The 20,333-nt window shown below is 40.0% G+C and overlaps 2 protein-coding genes across 2 annotated transcripts in view; one reads left to right on the top strand and one right to left on the bottom strand.

Moving 5' to 3' along the window:
* The window catches only part of LOC126413339 (probable E3 ubiquitin-protein ligase HERC1), a 722,413-nt gene extending 706,582 nt beyond the window's left edge, over positions 1-15,831 (bottom strand). The window contains exon 1 of the mRNA XM_050083249.1: positions 15,364-15,831. Coding sequence (XP_049939206.1) covers positions 15,364-15,735 — 372 coding nt within the window. The 5' untranslated portion in view covers positions 15,736-15,831. The remainder of the gene's footprint in view (positions 1-15,363) is intronic.
* A 135-nt stretch (positions 15,832-15,966) lies between these two features.
* Positions 15,967-17,107, top strand: LOC126412302 (vacuolar-sorting protein SNF8). Its single transcript, XM_050081823.1, has one exon. It carries the CDS (start codon positions 16,191-16,193, stop codon positions 16,941-16,943), a length of 753 nt encoding a protein of 250 aa, XP_049937780.1. The 5' UTR covers positions 15,967-16,190; the 3' UTR covers positions 16,944-17,107.
* The last annotated feature ends 3,226 nt before the right edge of the window (positions 17,108-20,333 follow it).

Here is a 20,333-nt window from a genome sequence, read left to right as displayed (position 1 = left end):
CTGAGTTAGATCCAATTGGGAGATGTGAAAAGGCATTCGTGTTCATGTGGTTTGCACTTGTGAATTTCATAATGTTGCCTGCTGAGTAAAAGTGCTCAGCACTGGCAGTCCCCTCAGATATCCTCACTGCTGGACTGAAGTGAGATAGTAACATCATATGATTCGTAATGAGGTGAAACTTTGTCCTGTTATAGGAAAACATGGAATTTGTTCAGTGTGTAGACAACCACAAGGGCTCCTTTTCGATTTGCAGATACCTCTTTCGTGTGGCATTGGATGTTTTTGATGCGAAAGTGAATGAATATTCCGAGCCATCCATGGCTTTATGAGGCAGGATGGCCAACAGGTCCCATTCAGAGAGGTCGGTCATCACCACCGATTGTTTATCTGGTTGGAACTTGTGAGACATGGGGCCAATACGAGGGCCTGCTTCAAAGTCTTGAAAGCCTGCTCACATGCTTCTGAGCAGATAAAAGGGACACACTTTTCCTGTAGACTGTTTAGCAAGCACACGACTGATGCCACATTTGGGATGAATTTCCCGTAATATGTAACCTTCCCCAAGAATACGGGAGTGCAGAGAAAAATTTCTCATGTTTTGGAATAGGATCTATCCGATCTCTGACAGGGAATTGACTTTAACCTTAAAATCTCTACATAGGCACAGTTTACCCAAGGTTTTTTTACAATAACTAACAATGTTGTCCACTCACTCATAGACACAGATTGAATAATGTCCAAGGCTGTCAATCTGTCTAGTTCATTTTTTACGGTATCCCATACTGCAAGGGGCTTGGGTCATGTATGGAAGAGGTGGGGGCTTGCTGACTTCTTTAAGGTGATGTGCACCAAAAGTTTCCTTGCTTTGCCAAGATGCCCCACAGACTGCCCCTGAGTACTTCATATTGATGTCATCTAATTCTTGAAATGGTGTTTGTTCCAAGACAATGTAGGCTAAGTCCTTGATGATAAATCCGAGCACTGAAAAGACATCACAGCCAAAAAAATTCTCTGTATCCAAGCTGTAAGCCACACGGAAGGTGAGGTGATGTACAACCTGTTTGTAAGATGCTGCAGTCATGATCTGTCATTTATATAGAATGGTTTACATGTTATATGCCACCAAGTGGCGAGCTGTAAATTTCAATGGAGGTGCTCCCAGCTGGAGATATGTTTGATAGTTTACCAGGGATGCAGAGGTATCTGTATTGGCCTGTAGCTGAACTTGTTTGTCACACATAGTGAACGTGATGAACAGTTACCAAGGGGAAACTTCTGTGTATGAGGATTTCTATTAAATCATATTAATGTGAAGTTGTCCCTCATGTGATGCGTTTTGTTTCTCCCGAACACAACAGACTGACACGAAACGGCCTTTCTTCCGGTACGCCTTGCGCTGTGCCCATCTATCGGGGCAGTCATCTCCGACATATTTTCGAAAACAGTCCAGGTATGACAGAAATAGGCATCAGTTGGGTGTGGGGGTAGTGATTTTGCTTTCCTTGTTTATGAGACTCGATCGCAGGGCAGTGTTGTGTTTATTCTCTCTGGTTGCCACATTTGAGACTTCGTATAAGTTGGATTCCTCTTCCAGTTCTGAAGCGACGAATGCCACCTTGACTCCAAAATCTAACTGATGGCCCACAGTCCAGGAAACTTCACAGGACTGAGGTAATTTAAAACATCCTCCAAAGCAGGGTCTTCAAATTGTAGAGCTTTCTGACACACTTCCTTATCTGGAGCACTCCCCCCTCCCCCCCCCCCCCCCCCCCCCCCCCCCCCTCTCAATAATAGCATCCGGAATCATCACTTCAGCATACAACTCCTCATGTAAACAAGTCACAAAACAATATTTCCTACTGAGCCCCTGCAGTTCAGCTGCCCATGCATGATATGATTGGTTAGGTTGCCTACGACACTGATAAAACTCCACACAGGATGTTATTACACGGCAGAGGTGGTGAAAAGAGGTCAATAACAAAGCACACATTTCATCAAAGGTCAGATTAGTCAGTTCTGTGAGAAGGGGCAGTTTGTACAAAATTTGTACATACTAGGCAAAAGCCATAACTTGGAAATGGATCTGACTACGGTTGGATCCATTACAGAGAATGCAATGAAAGACTGTCAGAAACATCTCTCTTATGCCTCTCACTCCTCTCCTGAGCTTGTTGTATGGAGGGAATGGCAGCAAATTCAAATCAAACTGCCGGGAGAGCAACATGGTTAATGTTTCCTGACATTTCTGTACCTCTAACTGCTGACACAGTAAGTGTTGGAGTATGACTTCCATCGAAACACTCGGTGAGGTATCCTGGGGCATACGGTAAATGGTTGAGAAATGATCACGAAAAATACCCATGACTGTCGCCAATTCCATTGTAACACACACAACATAAAAACACGCCTTCACCTCTAGAACAAGTATATTTTTTCATCACGAGTACCAGGTTTAACAACAAGTACAATGTTCAGGGTGCCACCTGGCAAGACAGTTACAAAGAATTCAGTAATGAAGTAAACTGCACACAGAACTGCAGCAGAAAGAGAGAGAGAGTAGGATGGCAACCACCTCCATAGACACATGTGGCAGGCGACACAGAACACACTTACACAACTGTTGTGCACTGTAACTGACTTGCCCTGTCACTTCATAACAGCAATTATCAGAGACAGTGGCCAGTGCCCAACATTTGGTGGTAGTCCAGTGGGTTGGCACTACCCAGTTCCTCCAAAAAACCATTTCATGGACTTTATTTAAGGAATAGAATCCTTAAGCATTTTGTTCTGTTGACAGACTGATGAAATTTGCTGTGTACAGGCATGGCAATTGATCTGCCTCTTAAGAGTGAAGCTCCTAGTGTGGGAGAAGAAGTCATGAATGACAGCAGAAAGTTTTGATGGTAAAAAAACTATGACTTTGTTTTCAGTCTTGCACAATTATAAAATAATAAATTAAATTTACAATGGAAATATCGGACAAAACATGATGTAAAAATAAAAAGCGGACATAGGTTCCACAATTTCTTGAATGAGATTCACCTCAAAATCAACTTTACCTTGGAAGCTCCCATTCCTAGATGTGTTGGTAGGTGGAAGATCTGAGAACAGCCTAGGACAAAGTGTATATAGAAAGCTTATTAACACAAATAGGTATTTAGATGTCACTTTGTACCACCATCCAGACAAGAAGCAATCAGTGCTCAACACGCTGTCTTCAAATGTCTTCCACATCAGTGATAACAGCAGTTGTTGGATTCCTTAAGGAAGGTACTGAAGGCCAATAATGATGACAGTTTGTCCAAAGACAGGGCTTTTGAACAGAATATTAATTATGCTAAAAAAATGTTGAGAAACCACCTTCTCACTCTGGTAAGATACCATTTGTTTCTGGGGTTACTGATCACATATTTCTTCAGAACTTTTTCTGGAGTAAAATGAATCCATCTCATTACCTCCACAATGCAGGCATCTATGACATGAAGTTCTGCTGCAGCAAAATGTATGTACCTGAAACAGCAAGACTGTTTCGGAACGTATTAACGAACATGAATGCTACATGCAGCTAGAACAATGTGTAAAATCTGTAACAGTGGATCATCATGAGTACTGTTGCCTTTACATTGATTTCAATAGTGTATGTGTGTTGGCTAAGGAAACCAACATTTATAGAAAAAAAGTCTGAGAACCAATTGAAATTTCTAAGAGTGAATATAGCTTCAATGGAGAGGACGGCCGTAGACTTCCAGCTTCGTGGTTCTCTGCCACGAAGGAAGCAAATATGAGACCACAGTGTGCGAGCAATACAAGCAATGTCTAGGAAGCCACCTCTGCAGACAGCAATACTTTTGGTAAAGATTCCACCTTTCTTGCTCTGCCCATTTCACTTCTATCAATGGTAGTGGTCCACCAATAGCAGCAGGAAGAATTTTAGTCAATAACTCTTCTCTAGCATAAATGCAGAAAATCCCATTCTATCCAATGACGATGATGCACCAATGGTAGTCACAAGAATTTCAGCCAATAAATTTACTTCTGTACCATGGCCTGGGAAACATCATTTACTATCGAATGACAATGTCACACCAATGTAGCCACAGGAACTTTGCCCAAAAATCCCATTTCTCCAGCAAAAGCACAGGAAAACTCCCCCTTTATAAGGGGAATGCAACACTAGTCCTTGACAATGTACAGTCAACCGTAGACACCACAAAACCCTGAAGAAGATCCTAGCAGAGGTCTCAAAATGCTAATCTTATAGAAGAAATACGGTATGACCCAACAACCCAGAAGATTATACCTTCACGAAAATGCTCACTTTTGCTCCTATTTGTGGGTAACTTACTAAGCCAAACTTGAGCTTACTGTGTCTAAAAACATGTATCATTAATTATTTGTGATGTGAATTCAATAAGTCTTGCAAAAATCTATTGAAAACTGGGGGTATACCAACTAAGGTTTCTATTTATATTTGTTTTTTAACGATACTTATTGTAATTATTACATATCTTATTTTTCAAAGCAACATTTTAATGTGTGGTATGATAGCCTGATATAAGAACAATCTACATAAAAGTCCGAGGCCATTTACTGCCATCCAGAAAGAAGTCCATTGTTCAGGAACAGACATTTTCAAAAATTTGCCAGCAGCTGTATGTATCTGTCATTAATAAGAGACAATTAAAAAGATGTCTAAAGAAGCTGCTCTTCTACAGTCACAAAACTGTCATGAGAATAAACTGATGTATACTAACAAGTCACATTATGTGAACACTATGTGACATCTGACACCTGCAAACCCTCCGTGCGACAATAAACTAAGCAAGTTCATCTTCCTCTCACAACCATTGGCTATAGTAGCCAGGGAATTAACTTGTACAATTTACTATGTATACATTCTAATGCCTGTGATAAATTTTGTATTAATTTTACAGACACACATATTACGCATTTCCCAACAAATCATGACGACCTGTTGGGCAATGAGAAATGGAGGTGGTGTATTTGTCACAGGAGACAAGAAAATCAAATCCAACGAGACAAAAATTGAAGCTGCATTTGAGACTGTTTGGGCAAGACTCAGAATGAGGGGTGGGTATAAAATGGTAACTGGATTCTTCTGTCACCCACCAGATTCATCTGCCGATATAACTGAAAATGTTCGAAAAAACCTCATTTCGCTCATATGTAATTTCCCCGGTCACACTGTAACCATTGGTGGAGATATTAATCAGACAACAATTTACTGGGAAAATTACAGTTTTGTTGGTGGTGGACATGATAAAACATCCTGAGAAACATTACTAAATGCCTTCTCTGAAATCTACCTAGAACAGTTAGTTAGCAACCCCACTCACAATGGAAATATATTGGATCTAATTGCAACAAACAGATCTGAACTCTTTGAAGATGTCCACAATGAAAGAGGCATCATTGAAAATGATGTGGTTGTGGCAACAATGATTACCAAAATATTAAGGGTAATTAAAATAAGCAGAAAGAGAGAAGAGTTCATTAAACTGGATAAAAAGTCAGTAATGACATATCTCAATAAGGAACTTGAAACTTTCAGCACAGGACAGAGCATGTAGAGGAATTATGGCTCAAGTTTAAAAGAATAATTGACCATGCACAGGAAAGATATGTACCCCAGTAGAATATTGCATAATGGGTGGACCCTCCATGGTACACAGTCACTGTAAAGAAACTTCTAAAGAAACAAAGGCTACTGGATAATATGTGTAAAACAAAACATAGGAGTATAGGTACATAGATGTGAAATAAAATGCATTTGGCTGTCAAAAGAGCAATGTGTGAAGTCTTCTATGATTACTGAAGTAGAATATTCTCAAATGAACTTTCACAAAACACAATGATCTATTCATATGTGAAGGCCATTGGTGGCATCAAAGTTAAGTGTTCAGTCCCTAGCCAAAGACACAGGAACTGAAATTGAGGGCATCGAAGCAAAAGCTGAAATACTTAACTCAGTTTTTAATGTCCCTTTACAAAGGAAAGCGCATGAGAATTACCCCAATTTAATCCTCATACCATGAAAAGACAAGAGAAATAAGTATTAGTGTCAGTGGTGTTGAGAAACAGCTGAAATCATTAAAACTGAACAAAGCTCCAAGGCCTGATGGAATTCCTGTTAGATTCTATAACGAATTTGCAGCTGAATTAACCGACTCCTAACTACAACCCACTGTAGATCCCTCGAACAAAAAAACATACCCAATAGTTGATCCACGAAACTATTGCACAATATCTTTGACAGTGATTTGTTGTAGGATCGTAGAACATATTCTGAGCTCAAACATAAGGAGATATCTTGAACAGAATGAACATGGATTCTGAAAACATCAATAATGTGAAGTCCAACTCACACTTTACTCACATGTCATACTAAAAACTTCATACTAAAAACCTGTGTGGCTTCAGTTGCGAGAGACTGCAGTCATGTGCGCTTGAGTTGCATTGCGCGCACGTGTGTCTGTGTGTGTGATCTATTTTTGATGAAAGCCGTACTGGCCAAAAGCTTACTTGTGAGTCTTTTGGTTGTTCCTATCTGCGACTCAGCATCTCCACTGTATGATGAGTAGCAACTTTCCTTTTCATAATATTGTTACATTCCACCAGGATTTTCCATTGATACTAAAAACTTTTGACCAAGGCAGCCAGGCAGATGCAGTATTTCTTGATTTCCCAAAAGCATTTGACTCAGCACCACACCTATGCTTAGTGTTAAAAGTACATTAATATGGTGTATCAAGTGAAATTTGAGACTGGATTGAAGACTTTTTGGTAGGAAGGATGCAGTATGCTATCTTGGAAGGCGAGTCACCACCAGATGTAGAAGTAACTTTGGGTGTACCCCAGGAAAGTGTGCGAGACCCTTGCTGTTCATGTTGTATATTAATTACCTGGGAGACAATATTAATAGTAACTTCAGACTATTTGCAGATGATGTAGTTATCTGTAATGAAGTACTGTCAGAAACAAGCTGCATAAATATTCTGTCTGGTATTGATAAGATTTCAAAGTGGTGTAAAGACTGGCAACTTTCTTTAAATGTTTAGAAATGTAAAACTGTGCACTTCACAAAATGAAAAAAAATGTGGTGTCCTATGATTGTAATAGCAATGAGTCACACCTGGGTGTTAGCACTTTGTAGGGATATACAGCAGGATGATCACATAGGCCCAGTTATGGGTGAAGCAGGTGGTAGACTTTGGTTTACTGGTTGAATACTGGGGAAGTGCAAGCAATCTACAAAGGAGATTACCTACAAATTGCTAGTGCAATCTATTCTTGAATACTGCTCAAGTGTGTGTGAGCCATACCAAACAGGACTAATAGGGGATATTGAATATATACAGAGGTCACTACCCGTGGAAGTGTGTCATGGAGTCGCCGAAGAAACTGATCACGCAGACTATTGAAGATAGACATGAACTATTCCAAGAAAGTCTACCAACAAAGTTTCAAGAACTGGCTTTAAATGATGAGTATAGGAATTGCTGTAACCCTTTTGTATCACTCACATAGGGTTCATGAGGACAAGATACTCACATAGGGAACATGAGGATAAGATCAGAATAAATACAGGAAACACATACAGAGGCATTTCAACAAACATTCTTCCCACACTTCATATGTGAATGGAACAGGAGGAAACACTAATAAATGGTTCAATGGGGCGTACCCTCTGTCATACATTTCACACTGATTTGCAAAGTACAGATGTACATGTATATGTAGGTAGCAGAAGCGGAAAACCAACTAGCATACACTAGATCAGCGGTTCTCATATTTTCCAACAACGCGGACCCGCTATTTACTCAGAAAGTGATCTGAGGACCCCCTTGCAATGCTGCCTGAAACTTCACATGGTATTAAAAAATATACTAATTAGAATTACCATTGACAAGAAAAAAATCAAGAAAAATAATCCAATAAGTAATTTATTCTAAAGGTAGAGATTGTTGCCTAGTGATCAAAATTTCGATTGGAAATACAGTAACTTAGAGCAATACAGTAACAGTACATTAATATATGAACCACAGTAAGACAGAACAACACAGTAAGTACAGTAACTGAAATCAGTGTCTTTTCTTTTTAAGGAAATCCACTTGATAAACAATGTTCTCAAATGAGGGGTTATTAATGGGAATAATGAAATTCTTTGTGTTTTTCCATAATTTCACTGAAATCCATAATAAATTTTGTCACCATAATCTTAAGGTCTGATTATACATTAAGGTGATTTCGCTCTAGGGTTTTAATACAGCAAACAGCGGAAAAGGTCTGCTCACATGAGTAAGAGGTAAGAAAAAGTATCACATGTTGCAATGCCTTTTTAGAACAGTCTTCATATTTACAGTGCACATGCAACCAAAAGTTACAAAGTTTATTTAAATGAAGTATCGCAGGATAGTTAAAATAGCTGTTCTTTTTCTGTGTCAGAGAGATTCACACCTTTATGCCATGGATTTCTACATTAGTGAAAGGATTTTCAGTCCAACAATTACCAGGTTGTGGGACAGTGAAAGGGTTTCGAAAACTTGCAGCGAATACTCTCAAGTGTCCTACAAGTGTTCTATGCACTTCAGCAGAGAGTTTTTCATCTGAAGAGTCAACAAAGTCCTTGAGCACTGGAAAGAATGAATATTTATTATTTCATACTCATACTAATTAACTAACTGTCGACAGCTGCAGTTTCTTAATTGTAGCTTCAATTGTAGCTTAGAGTGGGAGGTCGTCTAAAGGTGTGGCAGGGGGCGAAAGACATTCCGGAGGGCTGAACGGAAGGCCTCTCCAGTTTGTCTGACGAACCGGTTTCAGGCTCTGTCTCAGGCTGATATTGATCTTCGGCCTGACATGGCTGCTTGTCCTGTTCCAGAGGTTGCCCCTCAGTCGGCAAGATCCGGGCGGTCGCAGAGGGTGGGCTTACTGGTAGTTGGGAGCTCCAATGTCAGGCGCGTAATGGGGCACCTTAGCGATATGGCAGCAAGAGAGGGGAAGAAAACCAATGTGCACTCCGTGTGCATACCGGGGGGAGTCATTCCAGATGTGGAAAGGGTCCTTCCGGATGCCATGAAGGATACAGGGTGCACCCACCTGCAGGTGGTCGCTCATGTCGGCACCAATGATGTGTGTCGCTATGGATCGGAGGAAATCCTCTCTAGCTTCCAGCGGCTATCTGACTTGGTGAAGACTGCCAGTCTCGCTAACGGGATGAAAGCAGAGCTCACCATCTGCAGCATCGTCGACAGGACTGACTGCAGACCTTTGGTACAGAGCCGAGTGGAGGGTCTGAATCAGAGGCTGAGACGGTTCTGCGACCGTGTGGGCTGCATATTCCTCGACTTGCGCCATACGATGGTTGGGTTTCGGGTTCCGCTGGATAGGTCAGGAGTCCACTACATGCAACAAGCGGCTACTCGGGTAACTGGGGTCGTGTGGCGTGGGCTGGGTGGTTTTTTAGGTTAGATGGCCTTGGGCAAGTACAGAAAGGGCAACAGCCTCAACAGGTGCGGGGCAAAGTCAGGACATGCAGGGACCAAGCAGCAATCGGTATTGTAATTGTAAACTGTCGAAGCTGCATTGGTAAAGTACCGGAACTTCAAGCGCTGATAGAAAGCACCGAAGCTGAAATCGTTATAGGTACAGAAAGCTGGCTGAAGCCAGAGATAAATTCTGCCGAAATTTTTACAAAGGCACAGACGGTGTTTAGAAAGGATAGATTGCATGCAACCTGTAGTGAAGTAGAAGTGGATAATTCCTGTGAATTATTATGGGTGGAGGTTACACTCAACAACCGAGCTAGGTTAATAATTGTCTCCTTTTACCGACCTCCCGTCTCAGCAGCATTAGTGGCAGAACAACTGAGAGAAAATTTGGAATACATTTCACATAAATTTTCTCAGCATGTTATAGTCTTAGGTGGAGATTTCAATTTACCAGATATAGACTGGGACACTCAGATGTTTAGGACGGGTGGTAGGGACAGAGCATCGAGTGACATTATACTGAGTGCACTATCCGAAAATTAACTCGAGCAATTAAACAGAGAATCGACTCGTGGAGATAACATCTTGGACCTACTGATAACAAACAGACCCGAACTTTTCGACTCTGTATGTGCAGAACAGGGAATCAGTGATCATAAGGCCGTTGCAGCACCCCCGAATATGGAAGTTAATAGGAATATAAAAAAAGGGAGGAAGGTTTATCTGTTTAGCAAGAGTAATAGAAGGCAGATTTCAGACTACCTAACAGATCAAAACGAAATTGTCTGTTCCGACACTGACAATGTTGAGTGTTTATGGAAAAAGTTCAAGGCAATCGTAAAATGTGTTTTAGACAGGTACGTGCCGAGGGACGGGAAAAACCCACCGTGGTACAACAACAAAGTTAGGAAACTACTGCTAAAGCAAAGAGAGCTTCACTCCAAGTTTAAATGCAGCCAAAACGTCTCAGACAAACAGAAGCTAAACGATGTCAAAGTTAGCGTAAGGAGGGCTATGCGTGAAGCGTTCAGTGAATTCGAAAGTAAAATTCTATGTACCGACTTGACAGAAAATCCTAGGAAGTTCTGGTCTAACGTTAAATCAGTAAGTGGCTCGAAACAGCATATCCAGACACTCCGGGATGATGATGGCATTGAAACAGAGGATGACACGCGTAAAGCTGAAATACTAAACACCTTTTTCCAAAGCTGTTTCACAGAGGAAGACCGCACTGCAGTTCCTTCTCTAAATCCTCGCACAAACGAAAAAATGGCTGACATCGAAATAAGTGTCCAAGGAATAGAAAAGCAACTGGAATCACTCAATAGAGGAAAGTCCACTGGACCTGACGGGATACCAATTCGATTCTACACAGAGTACGCGAAAGAACTTGCGGTACACGGCTGTTAGAAGGGGGGCAAGTCTCTAGAGGAACGGAAGGTTCCAAATGATTGGAAAAGAGCACAGGTAGTCCCAGTCTTCAAGAAGGGTCGTCGAGCAGATGCGCAAAACTATAGACCTATATCTCTGACGTCGATCTGTTGTAGAATTTTAGAAAGTGTTTTTTGCTCGAGTATCATGTCGTTTTTGGAAACCCAGAATCTACTATGTAGGAATCAACATGGATTCCGGAAACAGCAATCATGTGAGACCCAACTCGCTTTATTTGTTCATGAGACCCAGAAAATATTAGATACAGGCTCCCAGGTAGATGCTATTATTCTTGACTTCCGGAAGGCGTTCGATACTGTTCCGCACTGTCGCCTGATAAACAAAGTAAGAGCCTACGGAATATCAGACCAGCTGTGTGGCTGGATTGAAGAGTTTTTAGTAAACAGAACACAGCATGTTGTTATCAATGGAGAGACGTCTACAGACGTTAAAGTAACCTCTGGCGTGCCACAGGCGAGTGTTATGGGACCATTGCTTTTCACAATATATATAAATGACCTAGTAGATAGTGTCGGAAGTTCCATGCGGCTTTTCACGGATGATGCTGTAGTATACAGAGAAGTTGCAGCATTAGAAAATTGTAGCGAAATGCAGGAAGATCTGCAACGGATAGGCACTTGGTGCAGGGAGTGGCAACTGACCCTTAACATAGACAAATGTAATGTATTGCGAATACATAGAAAGAAAGATCCTTTATTGTATGATTATATGATAGTGGAACAAACACTGGTAGCAGTTACTTCTGTAAAATATCTGGGAGTATGCGTGCGGAACGATTTGAAGTGGAATGATCATATAAAATTAATTGTTGGTAAGGCGGGTACCAGGTTGAGATTCATTGGGAGAGTCCTTTGAAAATGTAGTCCATCAACAAAGGAGGTGGCTTACAAAACAATCGTTCGACCTATACTTGAGTATTGCTCATCAGTGTGGGATCCGTACCAGATCGGGTTGACGGAGGAGATAGAGAAGATCCAACGAAGAGCGGCGCGTTTCGTCACAGGGTTATTTGGTAACCGTGATAGCGTTACGGAGATGTTTAACTAACTCAAGTGGCAGACTCTGCAAGAGAGGCGTTCGGCATCGCGGTGTAGCTTGCTCGCCAGGTTTCGAGAAGGTGCGTTTCTGGATGAGGTATTGAATATATTGCTTCCCCCTACTTATAACTCCCGAGGAGATCACAAATGTAAAATTAGAGAGATTAGAGCGCGCACGGAGGCTTTCAGATAGTCGTTCTTCCCACGAACCATACGCGACTGGAACAGGAAAGAGAGGTAATGACACTGGCACATAAAGTGCCCTCCACCACACTCCGCTGGGTGGCTTGCGGAGTATAAATGTAGATGTAGAACTTTACTCTCAACCTGGGAAATGTTAAGATCTAAGTTCATTGGGGAAGTTCCACACCAAATAGGCCAGTTTTCTCAACAAATCAAAATCACACAATTTCTCGCTTCATAAAGAGGATTTCTTGTCTAAAGGAAACATGCATACTTCATCAGGCAGCTCAAAAAAATGACAGCCAATGCACTTCAGTATGTAAGAAAAGTTGAGTGTGTCTACTGCCAATTTCTTCATGTAAAACAGTGAAAAGACAGGAGTTTAGAGAATGCAATTTAATGAAGTTAACAAGTTTTGTTACTTCAACCAGAACACATTTCAAATACTCAGGTATTTTTCTCACTGCTAAAACTTCTCTGTGTATGAAGCAATGAATACACTTTACTTCTGGTGCTAAAGGTTTCACTGGAGCCGTTAAGTCTGTCTTCGAACCTGTAAGAGCACATGCTCTGCCCGTAGTGACAACTACACATTTATCCCACCTAATATCATTGTTTATCATAAGCTCATTAAGTGCACAGCACACATCTTCTGTCATTGTTCGAAGAACCTCTGTAGAAAACAACAGCTCCTGTCTGTTTACACTCAATACAGATGAAAATCAACAGATTTGCTTTTCCATCTTGCTTTCATCAAGTTGTAATGAATAACATTAGCTACACTGAATTTTTGAAATTAACTGTTCTTTCACATTGAAAGACATATTGTCAATTATTGTTTTAATCGTGTCATTTGAATGGGGCATTTAGTATATTTCCTTAGCAGCTGTATCACTTATCATAATTTCACACAACTTTCGCAGCTGATAAGATTAAATTTTCCACAACTGTATAGGGATTCCTAGATGTATCAATTATCAATGATACATGATATGAAGCTAAAGTAGATTTCACATTAGTATTACCAACCACTGCAGTCTCTGACATTACATTTTTACTGCATTTCATCTCCCTGAGGGTATTTATTTAAAAATAAAAAAATCTTTTGACCTACCAATGTGTCCCTCATGTTTCTTATCCAATTGACTTCGAAAATTAACAAGTTTCATGTTTTCATTGACCAGTATTTCATAACACCACACACACTGAGGCTACCAGCTGTCATCACTGCCTATGTGTGTAAATCCATAACGAAAGTAGTCATCGCAATTCCTGCCTAGTTTTCTGTTCTTTCCTTCAACTTCACTTCTAGCAGCTTGTGAAGGCTCACTTTCACAAGCATTATCCGACTTAACATCATCAACAGTCTTTCATGTCACTGCAGACGATTACAATTATCAATCCAGTGTGAACTTAACAAATATCACCATACAAAAGAATGTTGAGCAGCTCAGGAAACAATTGGCTGAGGACAAATCAGTACGTATAATCAGTACGTATACATATGCTGTTTATTCATCTCCACTCACATTCCACGAACACTGTCTCTAATAGCTATTTTCTACAGTAAAACTTTTTCCCTTGTGTGTGTGTGTGTGTGTGTGTGTGTGTGGGCAAGCACTTGCACACACACTGATGTCATACTTAAATAATTCTTGCACAACAGCTGTGAGTTCCATTTTATCACAATGCATTTCAATTTTTATGCATATCGGACCCCCTGGTTAGGTCTCGTGGACCCCACTTTGAGAAACAGTACACTAGATGAAGCAACATATGTGAAATTCGTAGGCATACAGATGGATAATAAAATGAAATGTACCATCATGTGCATGAGTTGAGCTGAGCATTTCTGTTGATCTGCAAATGAGATGCTTTCACTCAGTACTTCACTAAGCTGTAATATTCAGGGATAATCCATCCAGGATCAAAAAACTATTTATTGCACAGAACCATGCAGCAAGAATGCTGTGTAAAGTTCATAACTGAACACCAGGCAGAACTCTCTTCCAGAAACTAGAGATTCTTAAATGTACAGCCCTTTCTGTCTAATGATATTTGTAGTCAACAATACGAGTGAATTCAGGATGAATTATGTAACCACAGTACTAGGAGCAAAAACAACTGCCCATAAATTATGCAGTTCTGTATGGAGTTTTACACTCTGACGTAAAAGTCTATAACAGGTTACCAACAACCATCAGACAGCCCAGATATTCAGAAACAGATTAAAAGAATATCCCATTAGCCACAGAATTTACAAATTTATTGGAACAGCTGAGCTATGTACATTTCACATCACTCTAATGTTTATATTAACCAGATTTGACTTTGCCAATATATATATAGACAATGACCAGTGTTAAGTTACATAAATGCTTTGGAGTACTAGAAGAAAACAGCAGCTGAGGTATAGAAAAAAAGAAAGCAGTGGCTTTTATCAAAGTAATCTTTTTTCCTAATAAACCAAACATACAGAACATAATTTAGAAGTAATTCCTACAATTATCTGTATGAGCAGATCAGCATTAGTTGCAATTAGTTGTTAGTACACTTGGCGTAAGTAGTTTTCAGTGTATGCTTCTGCCCATTTATCTATAATTTGAGTTGGTTCATATTACAAAAGAATCTTATTTATGGAATGCAATGTGAGCTTGAACAAAAAATTATAATAAATTTATTTCTTTAATCATACTTATTCCACATTCTTGAAGGCCAGCTCACTCACGGTAAGTTGAATGAATGTGGGTATATCAGTTCTATTTTTGTGTTTCTGCAATGTTCAACATCGTATAACATATCATTACTATGGCTCCAGGGAATTAATAGCATGACAAGGATTTACAAATTCCTATTGCTGAACTACAATGAACAGGCTATTCACATTTGTAAATGGCCAGTATGTATCCTCATACGTAAATACATTAAATAACGGAGAACAATGTGTTCCCCAAGTACCACATCAACTTGTCGCTAAACCAATACTGAACAAAACAATGAAAACACTCTATTGCTTGAACACCATTGCATTTAAATGTACATACGGTTGTAGTCTACAAAGTATTAACAGTTTCTTACGTTCTTGGCAACTGTCATTTCTTTATTATGGATCCAATGCGCAAACTTCTATCATAAACACATAAAACAAAGTGTCTAGGAGAACTGTCATTCTCACATACCTTGTCCTTGTCGTGATATTTGGCCCAAATTGCATAAAATATTCGACGCAAAACCAGCAGCCTGTGCATCAACACCAACGAAAAAGATGAATCTGCACAAACATGTTGGGCAAGCTCTAATTGAGCCGCCAGTAAACTTGTTATGTGATGGTCGAGTTCAGCTGCTGTTGGTGATTCGCATTCAAAATCAGGTAACCCAGCATCTTGATTAGGTTTGATATGTGATGCTGGTGTCAAAATGACTTCTTTATTTGCTAACAATCGGCTAAAAAGCGATACTAAATTATGACCGGTTACTACATATTCGCAGTTTTCATTCACCCAAGTGCTATTTAGGTGGTCGAGCCACTTTTCTCTTAAATTTGAAGTCATGGTTAATTAGTTTCCCAATAACAACACGAGCTTAACACTATTTTCATACATCTGACACACTTATACATTGCGCTACTACGAATTCCATAATCCCTATACACACTGTATTTACAAGTATCAAAGACACCTCCAAAGACACCACTAGCATTGCAGCTGTCAACCACGCAAGATAGTCAGATGTTTTTATAAATTCTTTGACTTGCGTTTTTTTTATTTTAAGGAAGACTCGGGACTGGAAAGTGTCAACAGTGAACACTAACAGTCAATTCCTTCATAGTTCATTCCGGAAGTTGTGTTGTGTAGACTGAGATGTGTTTCTGTAGAGACGTGCGATACCCAAGTTAAGTGTGAAAGAAGTATGTTTATCTTATGAACATTAATATCCAGTGGTTTGGGATCAAATTAAAAATTAGGAAATACGTCTAAACTGTCTACGTAAAAGAAGTTAGCTGATAATGAGGAGGCGGGCTGGAGTTGGTGCTATACAAAAGCAAAGACTGGAACAAGAGAAATACAAAGACAAGGGCACTGAACTGCAGGAAAATCAGTTGGAGCAAATGACGAAACAGCTTGAAGTTTTCCGAGCAAATCTTGAAGAATTCGCATCCAAACATAAAAAAGAAATCAAGAAAAATGCCCAATTCAGAAGACAATTTCAGGAAATGTGTGCATCAATTGGCGTCGACCCTTTGGCGTCCGGCAAAGGCTTCTGGTCGGTTCTCGGAATTGGCGACTTTTACTATGAACTAAGTGTACAAATAGTGGAAGTCTGTTTAGCAACCAACTATAAAAACGGTGGTCTTATTAGTTTAGACGAACTAAGACACCGTTTGATACAAGCTAGAGGCAAGAATAAACAGCATCAGGATATTACAGTAGACGACCTTCTAAGTGCAGCGAAAAAACTTAGAATTTTTGGAGACGGATTTTCTGTTGTACCAATTGGTAAAGGACAGTACTTAGTTCAGTCAGTACCAGGTGAACTCAGTATGGACCATACAGCTGTTCTGCAACAAGCTGCTAATAGTGGGAAAGCAAATGTCTCTGTATCCGACTTACAGGATCAGTTGCGGTGGGAGAGAAACCGTGCTCAAAAAGCACTTGATTATATGGTCAAAGAAGGTCTTGCTTGGATTGACACGCAAGATGTTAAAGATGTGTTATATTGGTTTCCAAGTTTATTTGCTGCCTGTGTATCTGCTGCTTAATACAGAATTGTCAAGAAGCAAAGCTAATTTCATCTGTTCAGACTATTAATGTACTTTACATAAAATATTATTGGCGTTAGAAAATAAAATATATTGTACATGATGTGATGTGTTTCTTGTTGCAAATGTATGACCATTGTCAGGCATTTATTTTAACAATTGCAGTACTGCTGTTCAAGTACATATGTTTTATTTTGCTGTAGAAGCAGCATGTTGTAGTTTAGAAGCATTGAAAACTTTGGTATTTTCATTCGAATTAGTGTAATAAGTTTTCTTCTCATTAGATTTATTTGATGCATATTGCAATTTTAGCTGAACTTTGTCATATGTAACATGAATCATTCTAGCTTCAGTTAATAATATATGTAGTCACGAGGAAGAATTTTTTAGTATGCAATGATTTGACTAATATCCTTCTTGTGGCATACACCAATTCATTTTTATGTCCACCTAACATCATCTGTAGATATGAACGAGGGCAACCTTCAGGGATGTGGAATGGGCAGGATAAACATTAACAAAAGATAAGTGTTAGTGGCAAAGTGCCAGACTGCAAAGGTCACGGGTTAGATCCCGAGTCATTTCTAGGTTTTTAATCTAGCACTTATCACTTCCTTCACTTCTGTCAGTGTTTGTTAATGTGCAAAATGCCAAGTTGCATCTTGCTTCAGAATCCATGTTAAACTGTAGGCCCCCCTGTAACTGGTTAAGTCAGTTCAAAGGGCAAAGGCAACAGCATGACATCTCTCACAGGACCATACCTACTGAAAGGAAATGTCATGTGGTTAGGGCCTTCTGTCAAGTAGACTGGTCATCTGGTGGAAGTCTTTTGATTTGAAGTCACTTTGGCAACTTGCGCGTCGATGGGGTGAGATGACGATGACGACAACAACATAACACCCAGTCCCTGAGCGGAGAAAATCTCCGACCCAGCTGGGAATTGAACCCGGGCCCCTCAGCATGTCATTCCCTCATGCTGACCACTCAGCTATCGAGGCGGACACCATACCTACTAAAGCATTGTCTTGTTCAGTTCTATCTTCAGGTTGGTGACTGCTTCATATTTTTAACCACATATTAGAAACTTAATCCATATACTGCACAACTATAAACTAGCACTATACTGCTTAATGTTATCAATGCTACTTCTTAATTCTCAGTTTGAAGATTAGCTGGCAGCCATTCTTCTCCAATCTCCTGTGTTTCCTACTGGTCTTTATATTTTCTAAAATGAAACTGCTCAGTATCGCAGTCTAGATCCTCCTGGCAATTTTAGCTGAACTTTGTCAAAGCACTATACTTTGTCCTGAATCATTCCTACCATTAAATTAATTAGAAAACTATTGTATTCACAGTAGAGAGATTTCCCCCACCCCATTCTTTTAAGAGTTCCTTCATTTGTGCGTTTTGCTATCCACAAGATTTCTTCCATCCACCTCAAGCACTATGTTTCAAATGCCTCCAGATGTTTCCTACATCTGTATCTATACTCTGCAAACCACTGTAAGTTCCATGGCAGAAGGTAAATCCCATTGTACAATTTGTTAGGGTTTCTTCATGTTCCATTCACATATGGAGCATAGGAAGAATAATTGTTGAGTGCCTCTGTGCATGCAGTACTTAGGCTAATCTTATCCTCACAATCCCTATGTGAGCGTTATGTGGGGAGTTGCAATATATTCCTAGATTAATCATTTAAAACTGGTTCTTGAAACTTGGTTAATAGACAGTCTTGTGATAGTTTACATCTATCTTGAAGAGTCTTCCTGTTCAGTTCCTTCAGTATCTCTGTGACACTCTCCCACAGATTAAACAAACCCGTGACCAATTGTGCTGCCCTTCTCTGTTCTGCGACATATATTGGTATATCATGACTGCGACACACACAGGGCCACATTCCAGACCTCTGCATCTACAGACATGCTCTGCAAACTACGGTGAAGGGCATGGTACAGTATCCAAGTCATATATAGAGTGCTGGGAGAATGGCTGCTTAAATTCCTTTGTGCTTGCTGTGATTAGTATGTGGGAGTGATGCAGAAGGGGTTGATACATGAAGTTGGCTTCTGCAGGATAATTTGCATTTTATCTTTAAGTGTCTACCAATTCAGGTGTGGTTCCCCCCCCCCCCCCCCCCTTCTTTTTTTTCCCCCTGGATGCTCTGCCATGAATCAACAAATCTGAATCTTTGAATATGTTAACTATCCCCCGTTAGTCCTTTTTCTGTGTGTCCACAAAATGTGCGTAGTCCCCTTTATGGACTGATTGCGTTTTCCCAGTATCCTATCAATGAACTGAATATTGCCAGCAGCTTTACATACAACCGAACCTATGTGAGCATTCAATTTCGTAACCATAAAAATTGTTCTACCCAAATATTTGCCTGAGTTGATTGATTCCAATCATGACACACTAGTCCTATTGTTTTGTGAAGTGTGCAGTTTTAATTTATGTACATTTAAAGAAACTTGCCAACCTATGCACTACTTTGAAATCTTATATGCGTCAATAACTGTGCAACTTTTTTCCTGCAGTACTCCATAGTATATTACTGCGTAATTGGCAAAAAGTCTGAGGTTACTATTAATATTGTCTGCCAGACCATTAACATGTAAACTGAGCAGCATGAGTCCCTGTACACTTCCCTGGAGCATATTTGTGTCGACAACTCTCCATCCTGAATAACATGCTGTGGCCTTCCTAACGAGAAATCCTCAATCTGGTCACATATTTTGTTTTCATGTGATAGTACATTTGTTAGTAAAAATTAGTGTGGTACAAGTCAAGTGCTTTTCAGAAGTCAAGAAATACCTCATTCATCTGGTTGTCTTGATCCACGGCTTTCAGCGTGTCGTGTGAGAAAAGTGCTAGTTTGGTTTCACATTACAAATGTTTTGGAATCCAATATGGTTGAAACTATGTTGTGTAAACCTCATTATACGAGGGCTATCCACAAAGTACATTACGTTTTGGAATTAAAAATAAATAAAGTATTGGAAATTTTTTTTATTATATACAGATGAAAGCCGCACTTAAATACAACTTTTCTACATAGTTGCCATTTAAATTAAAGCACTTATCGTAGCGATGGACGAGCTTGGAAGTTCCTTCATCATAAAATTCGGCCGCCTGCGCCTTCAACCATGTGGTTACCTCTTCTTGAAGCTGTGCGTCGTCGTCATAACGCTGCATAGCCAACCACTTCTTCATTGCTGGGAATAAGTGGAAGTCGCTCGGTGCCAGGTCGGGACTGTACGGCGGATGAGGAAACAACTCCCACTTAAAAGATTCGAGAACTTCACGAGTGGCATTTGCCGTGTGGGCCCGGGCTTTGTCATGGATCAGCAAGATCTTTGAGCTCAACTTTCCCCTGCACTTGTTTTTTATTGC

Source organism: Schistocerca serialis, chromosome 7 (assembly GCF_023864345.2).
Source record: "Schistocerca serialis cubense isolate TAMUIC-IGC-003099 chromosome 7, iqSchSeri2.2, whole genome shotgun sequence".
NCBI lineage: Eukaryota > Metazoa > Arthropoda > Insecta > Orthoptera > Acrididae > Schistocerca > Schistocerca serialis.
This window is presented reverse-complemented; position numbering and strand designations above follow the sequence as displayed.

Bases quoted from the DNA above. Each gene is read 5' to 3' on its own strand.
- LOC126412302 (XM_050081823.1), top strand. From the start codon at position 16,191: ATGAGGAGGCGGGCTGGAGTTGGTGCTATACAAAAGCAAAGACTGGAA.